The 14,631-nt window shown below is 50.2% G+C and overlaps 1 protein-coding gene and 1 non-coding gene across 3 annotated transcripts; one reads left to right on the top strand and one right to left on the bottom strand.

Moving 5' to 3' along the window:
* Nucleotides 1-302: 302 nt before the first annotated feature.
* On the bottom strand, nucleotides 303-8,438 carry Efemp2 (EGF containing fibulin extracellular matrix protein 2). Of its 2 annotated transcripts, XM_045141921.1 has the most exons (11): nucleotides 8,341-8,438; nucleotides 7,912-8,029; nucleotides 7,638-7,686; nucleotides 6,845-7,051; nucleotides 4,498-4,620; nucleotides 4,127-4,243; nucleotides 3,866-3,985; nucleotides 2,253-2,372; nucleotides 2,039-2,165; nucleotides 1,607-1,802; nucleotides 303-603 (listed from the first exon to the last, which is right to left on the bottom strand). In XM_045141921.1, the coding sequence occupies exons 2-11, from the start codon at nucleotides 8,020-8,022 to the stop codon at nucleotides 442-444; spliced, it is 1,332 nt and encodes a 443-aa protein (XP_044997856.1). In that variant the 5' UTR covers nucleotides 8,023-8,029; nucleotides 8,341-8,438; the 3' UTR covers nucleotides 303-441. The 2 variants fall into 2 exon arrangements, with proteins under 2 accessions (XP_044997856.1, XP_044997857.1); XM_045141922.1 differs by lacking the exon at nucleotides 4,498-4,620.
* A 4,946-nt stretch (nucleotides 8,439-13,384) lies between these two features.
* Nucleotides 13,385-13,489, top strand: LOC123458261. The gene has a single exon (XR_006635555.1). It is a non-coding gene; the product is annotated as a U6 spliceosomal RNA (small nuclear RNA).
* Nucleotides 13,490-14,631: the final 1,142 nt, after the last annotated feature.

The following is a 14,631-nucleotide window of genomic DNA, read 5'->3' as shown; positions in this document are numbered from 1 at the left end:
GCATGCTCCTTGGGAACTGGGACTTCCTGGTCAGGAAGATGGAGTCCATGAGGCATTTTCGCTTTAAAACTTCTTTACATAATTACAATGGTCCCTAATCAAATAAAAGTCTAGGCCAGCCTGAGCTGCATACCTTCCTGCTCAGTGGGACTATGAAGGCTGTGGTACCCTAACTCAGCTCCCATTAGTGGAGACCCCTTCCCCCCAGAATGAATACAGTCCCTTTTCAAGTGGAACTGGCTTCTCATAAGTCCAGCCCCTTCCCAGGTTGAGACTACCCACCCCCCCTCAGCCACCAGGACTCCTTCATTCACCCTTTATTGCCCTTCACAACATCATCTTTTAGCAGAAGAGTCATCCCTGAGCCTTAGGCTCCTCAAGCTATGGGAGGCTGTGGGGAGGGAGGGCAAGGCCCACTCTCCCCTTCCCTGATGGTCTCCCTCAGAAGGTGTAGGCCCCCACAAAAATGGTGAGTCTCAGTACGGAGCTGGCCCGGTAGCTCATGAGGGAGTTCATGGTGACCATCTCCAGGTCCAACACGTACTCCCGAGGTCCTGTCACTGGCCGGGCGAGGACCAGCATGGCGCTGACATTGTTGATTTGCTGCAAGGCACAGTGGGTGGCAAAACATGGAGATTGTGTCAGCCTGTGACCCATGATCCTACCCCATCATCACCTCCTTGCCCTGTGGCCATGACATAGGGAGATTGCCCTGGCCAGGACCTTACTCCCCTCGGCCCCCAGACATTTCGCCTGTACCCAAATTCTGCCACTGGTTCTCCACTGATCTATCCCTACTCTCTCCACCCAGTTCTTTTTTCCAGTGAGGTAACTTATGTAAGGCCAAGTGTGACTTGGAAGCAATGGGTCTTTTAGACACCCAGAGCAGGCTGACTTCCCTTCAAAGCATCCAACTCCTTCCTCCTTTCTGTTTTGCTGATGGGGATGGAACTCAGTGACTGGTACGTTTTAAACACATGTTCTACCATGGAGCTATGACCCTAGTTCCAAAGCAGTTTAAAAAGGAGAAATTTTGATGTAAGACAAATGCCTCAATGATGAATACAATGTGAGGACTATGGTTTTAAGACCCTTGCACCCCACTCAACTGAGTTACACCAGGATCCCTGCCATCTTCAACTTGCCAGCAAGGCTGGGTTCTTCCATCCCAGGCCTTGCACAAACCTCTTGCTTTTTTTTCTTTCTTTCTTTGATTATTATTTTCCTCCAGGTAGAGTCTCACTCTAGCCCAAGCTGACCTGGAATTCCCTATGCAGTCTCAGGCTGGCCACAGGTTCACATGCAGTGATCCTCCTAACTCTGCCTCCAGAGTTAGGACATGTGCCACCACGCCCAGCTACATTTATTGCTTTATGAGTAAAGAAGTCAAGGCCAGATAGGGGAAGCCAGTATAGGAGCTCAAACTCCAGTAACCCACGACCTTTTAGAGTAGCCTTTACCTAATCTGCAATGGAAATGAACAATACTTCAGGCTCCCCAGAGAAATCCTGCCTGCTGGAGCGGGTTTTGAGACTCCCACTAAACCAGTTTATGGAATTTCATCTCAGATTATACATTTCAATTGGGTGAGAGTAGAATGCCTTACCCTAATGTAGAAGTCCCCTTGAGAGTTCCCAGCACGGATCTGAAAGGCATTGTAGGCGCCAGGATAGACGGAGGTCGCCTGGATCTGGAATACATCAGCAGGCACGCTCCGCTCCGAGGTGATGCTCATGTAGCGGTGTACTATGGAGGAGGGCTGCTCTCGACACAGTGGGTTGGAGGCAGGGCAGAGACAGCGGCTAGAGACCCCCGAGATGGGGTGTGGTGACACGAATCAGATCCTAGCCTTTCCCGGAAATATCGTCCACCTCCCAAAAGAAGGGAAACCCGAGAAGAGCCACTTACTCCACCTATAAGACTACAATTCTCATGAGGCCCTCCCGAGGACACTCGCTGGCCAGATTAGAGGCCAGGCAACCCCGTGGACCTCTAGGAATTGTAGTTGGCGCACAGGCCTGCCATCCAGTTGACTTACTTGTCAGACATTTGGACATAGGGCTCCACACAATGGTTGGTGTCCACACAACGATAACCCCCATGGAAGTTGACACAGGTCTGGGTCTCCGAACATTGGTGATCAGCTGACTCACACTCATCAATGTCTGTGCCAGGGCGGGAGAAGCTGGAATCTTGGACATCAAGCCACCCCCAGGCCCTGAAACCCTGCCCACCCACTGGAGGCACTGTACCTTGGCAGAGCCTTGTGGCCAGCAGCTGGTAGCCCTGTGGGCAGTGGCAGGAGAAGCGGCCTGGCTCATTGACACAGCGGTATTGGCATAGATAACTGGAGTAGCTGCACTCATCGATATCTGAGGGAGGATGGGGATGAGTACCCTGGGCCAAGGGTAGTCCTCACAATTGGGTCCCATAGAGAAAGCCCAGCCTCACGTTAGGCTGGATGTAGGGGAGAAGCAGGGATGAGACAGCCCCTGGAAAGCTGGAGATGGGGCTAGAGGGGTCAAAGCAAGGTCAGAGGGGTCAGAGGTATACTTCAGTACTAGAAGACTTGCCTAGAACACATCTCCAGCACAGCAAAAAGACAAGAAAGACCTGCCCAGGCCTTCTCCAGGACTAACAACCCATACTTCCCCTTGGATGTGAATCCATCTGATTAGCTTTGTTTGTTTGTTTTTCTGAGGTAGGATCTCACTCTAGCCCAGGCTGACCTTGAATTCACTATGGAGTCTCAGGGTGGTCTCAAACAGGCATTGATCCTCCTTCCTCTGCCTCCCAGTGCTGGGATTAAAGGCGTACAGCACCTCACCCAGCTACTGTCTGATTTTAAGAAAGCTCAATTTCAATGCTAGTGACACGAGTGGGAAAGAGTAGATGAGTCTTAACGGTTCAGCCTGCGCTAGTGTTCAGTGACTCATCTAATTCCTGTGAGCCACAGTCCAAACACCCAAGTCTCCTGCTAACTGAGAGCTACACATGCAGGACACCGTTCATCTGCTCTTGTTCCTGTCACACGGCCACGCATCAGTGATGCTGCTTCACTCCAAAGCACAGGCATAAATGGAGGGCATGCCAGGTGATATGGAGTGGGAAGTCTAGGATCAAGCCCTAACCCCATTTCATCCTTGCTGGGTAAACTGTAAATGGAAGGACAAAAGTCACCATTTACTCAGACCTTCATGCTTATGTTTTGCAATTCTCCCAACATACCCAGAGGGAGAGAAAAGCAAACCTATCTACAGGCTACGAGGCTGAGCACGTAGAGGAAGTGCCCTGTGCAGGGCAGGTTTTAAACAAATGGTGTGGCCAGGCATGGTGGCGCCTTTAATCCCAGCACTCGGATGGCAGAGGTAGGAGGATCACCAAGTTCAAGGCCACCCTGAGACTACATAGTGAATTCCAGGTCAGCCTGGACTAGAATGAAAACCTACATCAAAAAAAAAAAAAAAAAAAAAAGTGTTTCACTTTTTCTGCTTAAGATTTGAAGCCTGTCTATCGTCACTGTCCCGCTTCATCTTCCAGCAAACCCGTTTACAGAAGAAACATGCTCAGTAAGAAGAGCAATTTCCACTAGGGCAGGATTTGAATGAAGGCCAACTCATCTACCAGGACTGGCATTCACGTTCTTCTCTGTCTCCCCAACACGCTTCAAAAGGGACCTAAATTGTGCCACATGCCATCCCCACCAGGCTGGGAGTGTCTTGTACCCATCCTAGGATGGAGTAAATGAAATGACTGTGGGTATTTGCAGAGACCAAGACATGGAAACCTCAAAGGATTATGTGGCTGGAGTTAGTTCAGGACGGTGCAAAGTGCTGGAGGGACCAATGCAGGATGGAGCTCTCACCACTGCAGGAGAAGCCATCCCTGTGCAGCTCGTAGCCCTGGTTGCAGCGACACAGAAAAGTCCCATAGGAGTTGAAGCAGCGTTGCTCACATGGGGCTCCCATGTCACACTCATTCACATCTGAGGGTGCCCGGAAAAAAAAGGGATGAGTAAAAACAGGAGCAGCTCAGAGCCCTCACTCCACTTGCACTAGTCAGAAAGGGACACCTGCCCACCATACATCTCTACCCAGGAGCCTGGCCTGGCCCGGCCCAGCCTCACCCACACAGGAGCGGTTGTTGGGTCCCAGCTGGAAGCCTGGCTCACACTGACAGCGAAAGGAGCCAGGCAGGTTCACACAGCGGTGCTGGCAGTAGCGGTAACGACACTCATCGATGTCTGGGGTAGAGAAAGGGGAAAGAGGAGAGAGCACAGAAGTTGGGTAGGGCCTGAGCCTGCTGGGGGCTCAAGGCCCTATTAGCTACAATCCCTTGACACCCATATTTAGTCTTTTCTGTTTGGTGACCAAAGGACAAAGGTAGCAGGGGGCTGGGGTGAAGCCTGAGGTGTGTTGGCATAAGGATAAAACATCAGATCAAGAGTCAAGGCAGGGACACAGAGCAAAGCGTGGTAAGGTGACTTCTTGGACTCACCTACACACTCAGGCCCAATTTTGCGGTAGCCGTCCGGGCAGGTGCACTGGTAGGAGCCAGGCAAGTTATGGCAGTCCTGGCTAGGGCGACAGTCATGCAAGGCCTGGGCACATTCGTCCACATCTGTGGGAGATACTGCTCAGCCCCTGCCTGGAGTCCCATGTGCTTTAGATCAACCATGCTAGACACCTCTATTTAGGAGGTGGCTCAGACCAGATATTATTTGACATGGGAACATGGGTGGCTGGCACCAAAGCACAACCTGTGAATCATATCTTCCTAATGGCACAAATAACAGCCCACCAGTCTGGGCACCATAATCTTGTGACAACCTGTGTCAGGGGAGGACAGAAAACAAAGCCCTGTCCTCACACACATCCCAGCTGACTCCAGAACCTGCCCTCCTCCAAGGTCCATGACTCCTGAGGGCAAGTGCAGATTAGAAAGCAGTCAGGGGCTGGGTCAGAACTCTTTCATTGGGAGGTGGGAGACTTGAGGGGCTGGCTGGGGCAGTGGGCATGGTGAGGATGTGGATGTCCCTAAGTAGCCAGAGGCCTCTGAACATGGTCTGAAACTCTTAAAAAATACTGGGCTGGAGAGATGACTTAGTAGGTAAGGCACCTGCTGGCAAAGCCAAAGGACCCAGGTTCGATTCCCCAGGACCCACGTAGAGCCAGATGCACATGATGGCACATGCATCTGGAGTTTGCTTACAGTAGCTAGAGATCCTAGCATGTTCATTCTCTCTCTCTCTCCTCTCAAATAAGTGAATAAAATATTTTTAAAACTAAAAATATGCCGGGCGTGGCGGTGCACGCCTTTAATCCCAGTACTTGGGAGGCAGAGGTAGGAGGATCGCTGAGAGTTCGAGGCCACCCTGAGACTACATAGTGAATTCCAGGTCAGCCTGAGCCAGAGTGAGACCCTACCTTGAAAAACCAAAAAATAAATAAATAAATAAATAAAAATATTTTTAGGATGGAGGGATGGCTTATTGGTTAAGGCATTTGCCTATGAAGCCTAAAGATCCAGGTTGGATGCCCCAGGACCCATGTAAACCAGATGCAGAAAGTGGCTTGTGGAGTTTGTTTGCAGTGGCTTGAGTCCCTGACATGCCCATTCTTTCTGTCTTGCTTCTCTCTCCCTCCCTCCCTCTCTGCTTGCAAATAAATAAGAATTAATTTATTTAAAAATTTATAAAATATTTTTAGCCAGGCGTGGTAGCAAATGCCTTTAATCCCATTACTCAGGTGGCAGAGATAGGATGATTGCCGTAAGTTCAAGGCAACCCTGAGACTACATAGTGAATTCCAAGTCAGCCTGGGCTACAGTGAGACCATACTTCTAAAAGCCACACAAATTTTTTTTTAAATATTTTTGTTTATTTGCAAGTAGAAATCAAGCTAGAAGACAGACCAGGCAAGTGAGAATGGGTGCATCAGGGCCTCCAACTGCTGCAGATGAACTCCAGAGGCATGCACCACTTTGTGTCTCATTTATGTGGGTACTGGGGAATTGAACTCAGGTTGTTAAATTCTGCAGGCAAGTACCTTAACTGCTGAGCCATCTCTCCAGCCCCATTTTTTTTTTTTTTTTGTAAGCCAAGAGAATGGGCACATCACAGCCTCTTTCAGTTGCAAACAAATCCCAGATGCATGTGCTACTTTATGCCTCTGGCTTTACATGTGTACTAGGGAACTGAAACTGGGCTACAGTCTTTGCAAGCAAGCACCTTTAGCCACTGAGCCATCTCCTCAGCTCTGAGATCTGAGTTTTTATGCTGTCTGGTGACAGCTGAACATGATGGTACATGCCTGCAGTCCCAGCACCTTAGGAGGCTAAGGCAGGAGGATTGCAAGTTCAAGGCCAGCTAGGGCAACTAGTGAGACCCTGTCTCAAAAAAAAAAAAGACAAAGTGGGAAGGGCAGTAGTGGACAGGAACAGGTAAGAACAAAGTGTAATGACCCATGCATATAAAGATGTCATGGTGCAACCAAATACTTTGTATGCTAATCTAAAAAATCAACTTGAGAGCTGGAGAGATGGCTTAGTGGTTAAGGCGCTTGCTTGCAAAGCCAAACGACCTCGGTTTGATTCCCCAATAACCACATAAGCCAGATGCACAATGTGGCATATGCATCTGGAGTTCGTTTGCAGTGCCTGGAAGCCCTGGTGTGCCCATTCTCTCTCCCTCTCTCTCTCTCTCTCTCTCTCTCTCTCTCTCTCTCTCTCTGCCTCTTTCCCTCTCTCAAATAAATAAATAAAAATATTTTTTAAAAATTAACTTGAAAAAATGCAGGTAAAATGTCTGGATGTATGTATCGATGCTAGTGTGGCCCCCACTCACCCACACAGCTCTCCTGTTCATCAGGTTCATAGCCTGGAGGACAGGGGTTGGTGTGTTGAACAGGGGGCACTGGTGGTGGTGGTCCCTCTCCATGTAGGTCGCTGATGACCGCAGCTGAGCGAGGCAGACACAAGTATCCCCCGTAGTGATTGATGCATTTCATTTCACCCTTGCAGGCTTCGGGGATGGTCAAGCACTCGTTGACATCTGCAGAGAGAGGCCTGCTGGGAACAGCCAGTCACCTGGGCTGGCTCTGGAGGTAGTGGAAGACAGAAACCCAGCTTTGCCTTCTCTAAACTGGGTGATCAAACAAGGCTTTCCATCTGCTCACCAAGTTAAGACTGTATACCCATAACCCCTTCCCAGGTCAACCAGGACTGGAGGTAGGGCCTAGTCCCCATACCTCCGGTTTCCACTCTTCAAACCTTGGGTCTAGCTCAGCCCAAGAGTAATTTGGGAGCTTCTGGACCCATTCTGTGGAAACTCCCCTCCCAGGTTGTGCCAGGATAAAGAGCTACATTAGGAAAGTGGTTTAGAGAAGGTGTACATAATTCCTCTTACTGGCCTGTGCCCAGCTGCTCTCTTGCCTACTGGGAGGGTACAGGCAGGATTCCCCAGGCTTCTTGAAGAGGGAGGGACCATCTCTAACTGAGTGGCCCCCAGAGAGCTAGAACTGGCCTGGGCCAAGCAGAGCTGGACAGTGAACAGGCCTCCAGGCTCCCACTGCAGCTCTTGGAGATGGGGTGTCCCTGGGAAGCAGCTAATCTCCTTCCTGGTTCCTGGGCACACTCACCCCGGCAGTGCTGGCTGTCTGGGTCCCACTCATAGCCATCTGTGCATTCCTGGAAGGGAATCCAAGGTGACCTGTGATCATCCCAGCGGTCCCCTCCAGCTAGCCAGGCCAAGACCAAGACCTAAGCCCAGCACAATCGTGCTCCATGCAATAGCCCCCAGCTGTTCCACCAACCAGGGAAGGGGAGAATCTTCTTCAGCAGGGGCTACCCCAAGATCTTGGTCTCTCTGTCCCTGCCCATCCAGTCCCACGCCAGTGATCCCACGGTCCCCACCGTGTAGCTGTCAGGCTCTTCGGAATCCTGGGGAGACGCTGCCCCTAAGAGCAACAGCAGCAGTGCCCAGAGCAGTAGAGACCCGGGGAGGCAGGAGGCGAAAGGGAGCATCCTGGGGCTGGGAAGTGGTGGGCAGGGGTCAGGGGGCCTCTGCCAGCACCCCACGATCCCTGTGTCAGGAAGTACAGTTCCCACCCTAGATGTCTGCGCTCAGGTCTATGTCTCATCCCTATCCCTCCTCCCCAAGCCTGCCAGGGTTAGGGGCCGATTCCTCTAGCAGGCCCAGGTCTCGGGCCCACCGCCCGGGATCGCCCCGCCCCCGCCCCAGCGAAGCGAGTGGAGTCGTGGAGCGCAGGCCTCAAGGTTCTGCGCAGCGCCGAATCCGCCGGGACTCCCACCCGCGCTCTCCCCCCACCGATGACCACTCACTTGGGCCCGCGGCGCCCGGCGGCTCGGCTGACTCTGGCAGTGACTGCGGGCGTGCGGACGGACGGACGGACAGACGGGCGGGCGGCGCAGCTCCCTGGATGCGCGGCCCCAGGAAGCGCCCCCCGCCCGCCCGCCCGCCGCGGCGCGGCCCACCCCGGCGCCTCCGCCCGCCCTTCGGCGGATTCCTGAGCCAGAGCCAGGGGGAGGGACCCCGACCCCCCGCTTCTCCGCCCCCGGCCGGCCACAGGCCCCCACCCGGTCCCCCGCGGCGCCGCCAGGAGCCACCTCCCAATGCCCAGTCAAGGTCTCCCGGCGGTCGGTCTTCGGGCTACTGACCTTGATGCCCAGCCCCCAGACACACCTGGGGGCACCCAGACCCTTCCTCAAAATGTTATTTGTACGCCTTTAATCCCAGCACTGGGGAGGCAGAGGTAGGAGGATCGCTGTGGGTTCGAGGCCACCTTGAGAGACTACATAGTGAATTCCAGATCAACCTGGACTAGAGGGAAACCCTACCTCGAAAAACCAAAACCGAAAAAGTTAATCCGTCCACCTGGGCCCTACCTAATTTACACCCTTAGAATTCCATTCTGTGCATCCACCCCACACCTCAACCTAGACATGCATCCAGACACTTGATTCTGTGCCTCCCAAAATGTCCTGGCCACATAGACGCACACTTAATCCTGGGACCTCTAAATCCTGACTTTTCCTTCCAGAATTTTATTCGGTGCTCCGACACTTTCGATGGTCCCAAAACTTCTTCCATGGTCTCTGGCACGAGACTGACTCTCCCAGGCGCAGAATTGTCCATCTCCCAACATCTGCCCTCCACCCCCAACGCCACCTTCTTCGCCTCACTCCAGCAGAGTCTCTTGCGCCCTGCTAATCCAAAAGCTACAAGAGTGTGGGGGCGGGGGAAGCAGTTCCCTTTTGGCCCAAAATGAATGGAAGCCCCTGAGAAAAGCGGGCAATTATGAACTCGGGCGCACAGGACTCCGGGGCCCAGTGCCAGCCCCTTCCCGACTCTTCTCACCCAGGTCCCCCATTGGGTTTCCGTCTCCGCCCCCCAGCGGAGAGCATGCCGTAGGGGCGGAGTCTGGGTGGATCTGGCTCCCAGGAAGGGGTGAAGGGGTGGGGTTTCACTTTGCCCACGTCTCAGGGCGGGCCCAGACGGGAAAGAACTGCGTGTCCAGAGATCCCACGCCTGGGCCAGAACTGGAATAGCTCGGCCTTCTTTTCTCTTGCTCACCCTTTTCCCATCCCTGTTTATCTCTGCGATTGTCCCCAAGGTGGCACAAAGGAGAGGGGTGTGCCCAGAAGGGGACAAAGCTCAGTTCCAATGTAAGAGCCCTTAGGATTAAGGGAACTGCTGAGTGTCTCACCCACTCGCCCCGTATCTTCGTCTGTGGCTGAGTTTGAAAAAAGTCGTATCTGCCGGGCGTGGTGGCGCACGCCTTTAATCCCAGCACTGGGGAGGCAGAGGTACGAGGATCACTGAGTTCGAGGCCACCCTGAGACTCCATAGTGAATTCCAGGTCAGCCTGGGCTACAGTGAGACTCTACCTCGAAAAACCAAAAGAAAAATAAATAAATAAATAAATAAAAAAGTCGTATCTGACTGGGCAAGGAGGTAGAAAAATATATCTAACTAGGGATATAACTTACGTAGTAAAGTACTAGTAGTCCTGTGCTTAATCCCTAGTACCGTAAAAAACAAACAAATCTCATGATAGTTTGTGCTAATTATCAATTTAACGAGATTTGTGAGGGATTATGTAGATTAGGTTAGCCTGTGTGCTTCTCTGTACAGATATCTTGAGGTTAACAGAGGTAGGAATACCCACGTCAACTGTGTACAGCACCATCCCGTGGGTAGAGTTCCTAGGCTGTATAAAAAGGAAAGAGATGGCTGGGCAGCGCGTTCATTGTTCTGCTATGCGCTCTCACTGTTGGACTGAGTGTGATCGGATCCTGCCATCATACCTTCCCTGCCAAGACAGACTTCAACCTGGAGCTGTAAAATGAAATAACCCTTTCCTCCGGTTGGAGAGTGGCTCAGCGGCTCTACTTGGATTGATTTGCCAGGACCCATGTGAAGCCAGATGCACAAAGTGGCACACGCACCTGCAGTTAATTTGCAGCCGCTGGAGGCCATGGCATGCCCATTCGCTCTGATTCTGCTCTCTCTCTCTCTCTCTGCTTGCAAATAATAAAAATATTACCAGGGTGTGGAGGCATACACCTTTAATGCCAACACTCAGGAGGCTGAGCTAGGAGATTGCTGTGACTACATAGTGAATTCCAAGTCAGCCTGTGCTAGAGTGAGACTCTACCTTGAAAAGCCAAATAATAATAATAATAATAACAGCATAAATAAATAAATAAATAAATAAATAAATAAAAGGGCAGGGCATGGAGGCTCACGGCTTTAATCCCAGCACTCTGAAGAGAGTCGTAGGAGGACTGTTGTGAGTTTGTGGCCAGCCTGAGCTAGAACAAAATTTTACCTTGGAAAAACTAATCAAATCTATGGTAAGACTTTTGCCCCAGGGCTGCTAAACCCCTCAAACCAAGAAGTCCTCCTCTCAAGGTTACCACTTAGCCTTTCCACTTCCCTTGCCCCCTCCTCACCGACCTGGAAGAGTCCTGGACTTGGGCAGGTGGTCCTTCCTGGGCTGGACTCTTCTCTCTAGATGGAGGTTTGGGAGCATGATCACCTGTGGGAGCAGTAGAGTGTTGATTCCACACCCTAGGCAATCAGGCAGGCAGGAAAGGGTTGGAAGCAGTCTGCTCACATGGGTTTGTTGTTGGGCTGGGTTGGGTTTTTGTGTTTTGGTTTTGTTTGTTTCTTTTTTGTTGTTTTTTTTTGTTTGTTTATTTTTGTCTTTTCAAGGTAGGGTCTTGCTCTAGCCCAGACTGGCCTGTAATTCACTATGTAGCATTAGGATGGCCTAAAACTCAAGGAGATCCTCCTACCTCTGCCTCCTGAGTGGTATTCATTTGCAGTGGCTAGAGGCCCTGGTATGTCCATTCTATCTCTTTCTCTCTCAGGTTGCAAATAAATAAATAAAATATTTAAAAAATTAATAAAAGCAAAGCGCATGAACATAAAGACTGAACTACTTATACTGTTTTATTTAATTTTTTAATTTTTTTGTTCATTTTTATTTATTTAAGAGTGACAGAGAGAGAGAAAGAGGCAGATAGAGAGAGAAAGAGAGAGAATGGGCGCGCCAGGGCCTCCAGCCACTGCAAATGAACTCCAGACGCGTGCGCCCCCTTGTGCATCTGGCTAACGTGGGTCCAGGGGAATCGAGCCTCGAGCCAGGGTCCTTAGGCTTCACAGGCAAGCGCTTAACCACTAAGCCATCTCTCCAGCCCCTGTTTTTGTTTCTTTGAGATATGGTCTCACTCTAGCTCAGGCTGACCTGGAATTTATTATGTAGTCTCAATGTGGCCTCGAACTCACTGAAATCCTCCTACCTCTGCCTCCCAAGTGCTGGGATTAAAGGTGTCCACCACGCCTGGCTTTTGAACTATTTATAGATATTACAATATGGGTGAATATTGGAAAAAATACATGGGCACTGGGGAGGCAGACATAGGAGGATTGCTGTGAATTCAAGGCCAGCCTGAGACTACATAGTGAATTCCAAGTTGGCCTGGACTAGAGCAAGACCCTGCCTCAAAAAAAAAAAAAAATTATTTGCAAACAGAGAGATACAGGGAAAGACAGAGAGAGAGAGAGAGAGAGAGAGAGAGAGGGAGAGAGAGAGAGAATGGGTGTCAGGACCTCTAGTCGTTGCAAACAGACTCCAGATACATGCACCACTTTGTGTATTTGTTTATGTGGGTACTGGGGAGTCAAACCTGGGTCTTTTGGCTTTGCAGGCAAGTGCTTTAACCACTAAGCCATCTCTCCAGCCCACAAATAAAATTTTTAAAAATGTTATTAAAGAAAATTTAAAACTCCTGATTATCCAGAACCAACATTCTAGTCATTAACAAGGATATTCTACAACCCTGTGGTCAAACTAGGGGTAGGGTGCTGTTATTACCCACTTCATAAATGAGGCAGTTAAAAGACTTGTTTCTAGTGAAACTAAAGTAACAAGGACAGGATTGGAACTCAAGTCCCACTGATCCCAAAATACTGAACCTTGTACCATATTAGAATGTGAAGGAGCATGTGAACACTGGCCAGGCTCATTGAGGGTCTGTCTACTCAAGAGCTGTTGCTGCCACTTAGAGATGAGGCTCAGAGGGAAATCAAAGTTCATCACTCAAATTTAAACATGAACTTCCACCTTTGTTCCATTAGGCCCAAGAAAGCTTGTCACTTGGAGCTGCCTTTTCAGAATACCTCTTCTGACTTCTGCTGTCCCCGTGTCTTTGCCAGCCAGGAACTGCAGGATGAGCAAGTGAATGAATGAGTGATCAAGAGGGGGAAGTTGGGCTGGAGAGATGGCTTAGTGGTTAAGGCACATGCCTGCGAAGCCTAAGGACCCAGGTTCAATTCTTCAGGTCCCACGTAAGTCAGATGCACATGGTGGCACATGTATCTGGAGTTTGTTTGCAGTGGCTAGAGGCCCTGGCATGCCCATTCTCTCCCTCCCTCTGTCTTTAATAAATAAATAAAAATAAAATCGTTAGGGCTAGAGAGATGGCTTAGCAGTTAAGTCATTTGCCTGCAAAGCCAAAGGATCCTGGTTCGACTCTTCAGGACACACATAAGTCAGATGCACAAGGGGCGCATGCATCTGGAGTTCGTTTGCCATGGCTGGAGGCCTGGTGCTCCCATTCTCTCCTTCCCACTTTCTCTCTCTTTCTCAAGTAAATAAAAAATATATATTAAAAAAAAAATCTTTAAGTGCCAGGCATGGTGGTGCATGCCTTTAATTCCAGCACTCAGAAGGCAGAGGTAGGAAGATGGCTGTGAGTTTGAGGCCACCCTGAGACTACATAGTGAATTCCAGGTCAGTCTGGGCCAGAATAAGACCCTACCTCAAAAAACCAAAAAAATAAAAAAATAATAATAAAAAAATCTTTAAAAGATGTTTATACTAAAATTGGAATTATACAGAAAAGATTAGTGTGGCCTCTGCGTAAGGATGGCACGCAAATTCACGAAGCATTCCATATTTTAAAAATATAGCCGGGTGTGGTGGCACATGCCTTTAATCCCAGCACAAGGGAGGCTGAGGAGGGAGGATTGCCATGAGTTCCAGGCCACACTGAGATTACATATTGAATTCCAGGTCAGCCTGGGCCAGAGTGAGACCCTACATTGAAAAACCAAAAATAAAATAAAATAAAAGTTTTAAAGAGGGGGGAAGTCATTCACTCAACTGTTTTGAGTAGCCCTGAAGATCATACATGTGCTAGGCACCAGAGACATAGCACGGACCAAAACATTTCAAGACCTGATTTGCAAAAGCTCGTATTTGTCAGGCGCGGTGGTGCACGCCTTTAATCCCAGCACTCGTGAGGCAGAGGTAGGAGGATCGCCATGAGTTCAAGGCCACCCTGAGACTACCTAGTGAATTCCAGGTCAGACTGGGCTAGAGAGAGACCCTACCTTGAAAAACCAAAAAGAAAATCTCATATTTGAGGGAGGGAAGGAGCAGAACAAAGAGAAAGGCCACCAGCGCCTTCCCCCCTTGGCCTTCCACAATCCTCTGCAGCAGAGGCTGAAAGACACATCCTTTGACACCTACATTGGGACCTACCACACTTGAGTCAGGTAACTGGGCTCCCAGGCTGTGGACCCTGGAGTCACTCTGGTCAGTTTGTCCACTGCTTTTTTTTCTTTTCTAGGTAGGATCTCACTGTAACCCAGCCTGACCTGGAACTCACAGTGATCATCCTACCTCTGCCTCCCAAGTGCTGGGATTAAAGGCATGTGCCACCATGCCCAGATTTCCCGCCCCCCCATTTTTTTGAGATAGGGTTTTGCTATATAGCCCAGGCTGACCTGGAATTCACTATGTAGTCTCAGGGTACCCTCGAACTCATGGTAATCCTCCTACCTCTGCCTCCTGAGTGCTGAGATTAAAGGTATGTACCACCATGCCTGCCTTTTTTTTTTTTTCTCCAAGGTAGAGTCTCGCTCTATCTCATTCTGGCCTGGAACTCATTTTATTGTCCCAGGCTGGCCTCAAACTCGCAGTAATCCTCCTACCTCTGCCTCCCGAGTGCTGGGATTAAGGGCATGTGCCACCACACCAAGCTTCTGGATGTTTTGGACACCAGTAAATTGGACAGTTGTGGTGTGGTTGGGAGACAGAT

The sequence above is a fragment of the Jaculus jaculus genome, chromosome 1 (assembly GCF_020740685.1).
Source record: "Jaculus jaculus isolate mJacJac1 chromosome 1, mJacJac1.mat.Y.cur, whole genome shotgun sequence".
NCBI lineage: Eukaryota > Metazoa > Chordata > Mammalia > Rodentia > Dipodidae > Jaculus > Jaculus jaculus.
This window is presented reverse-complemented; position numbering and strand designations above follow the sequence as displayed.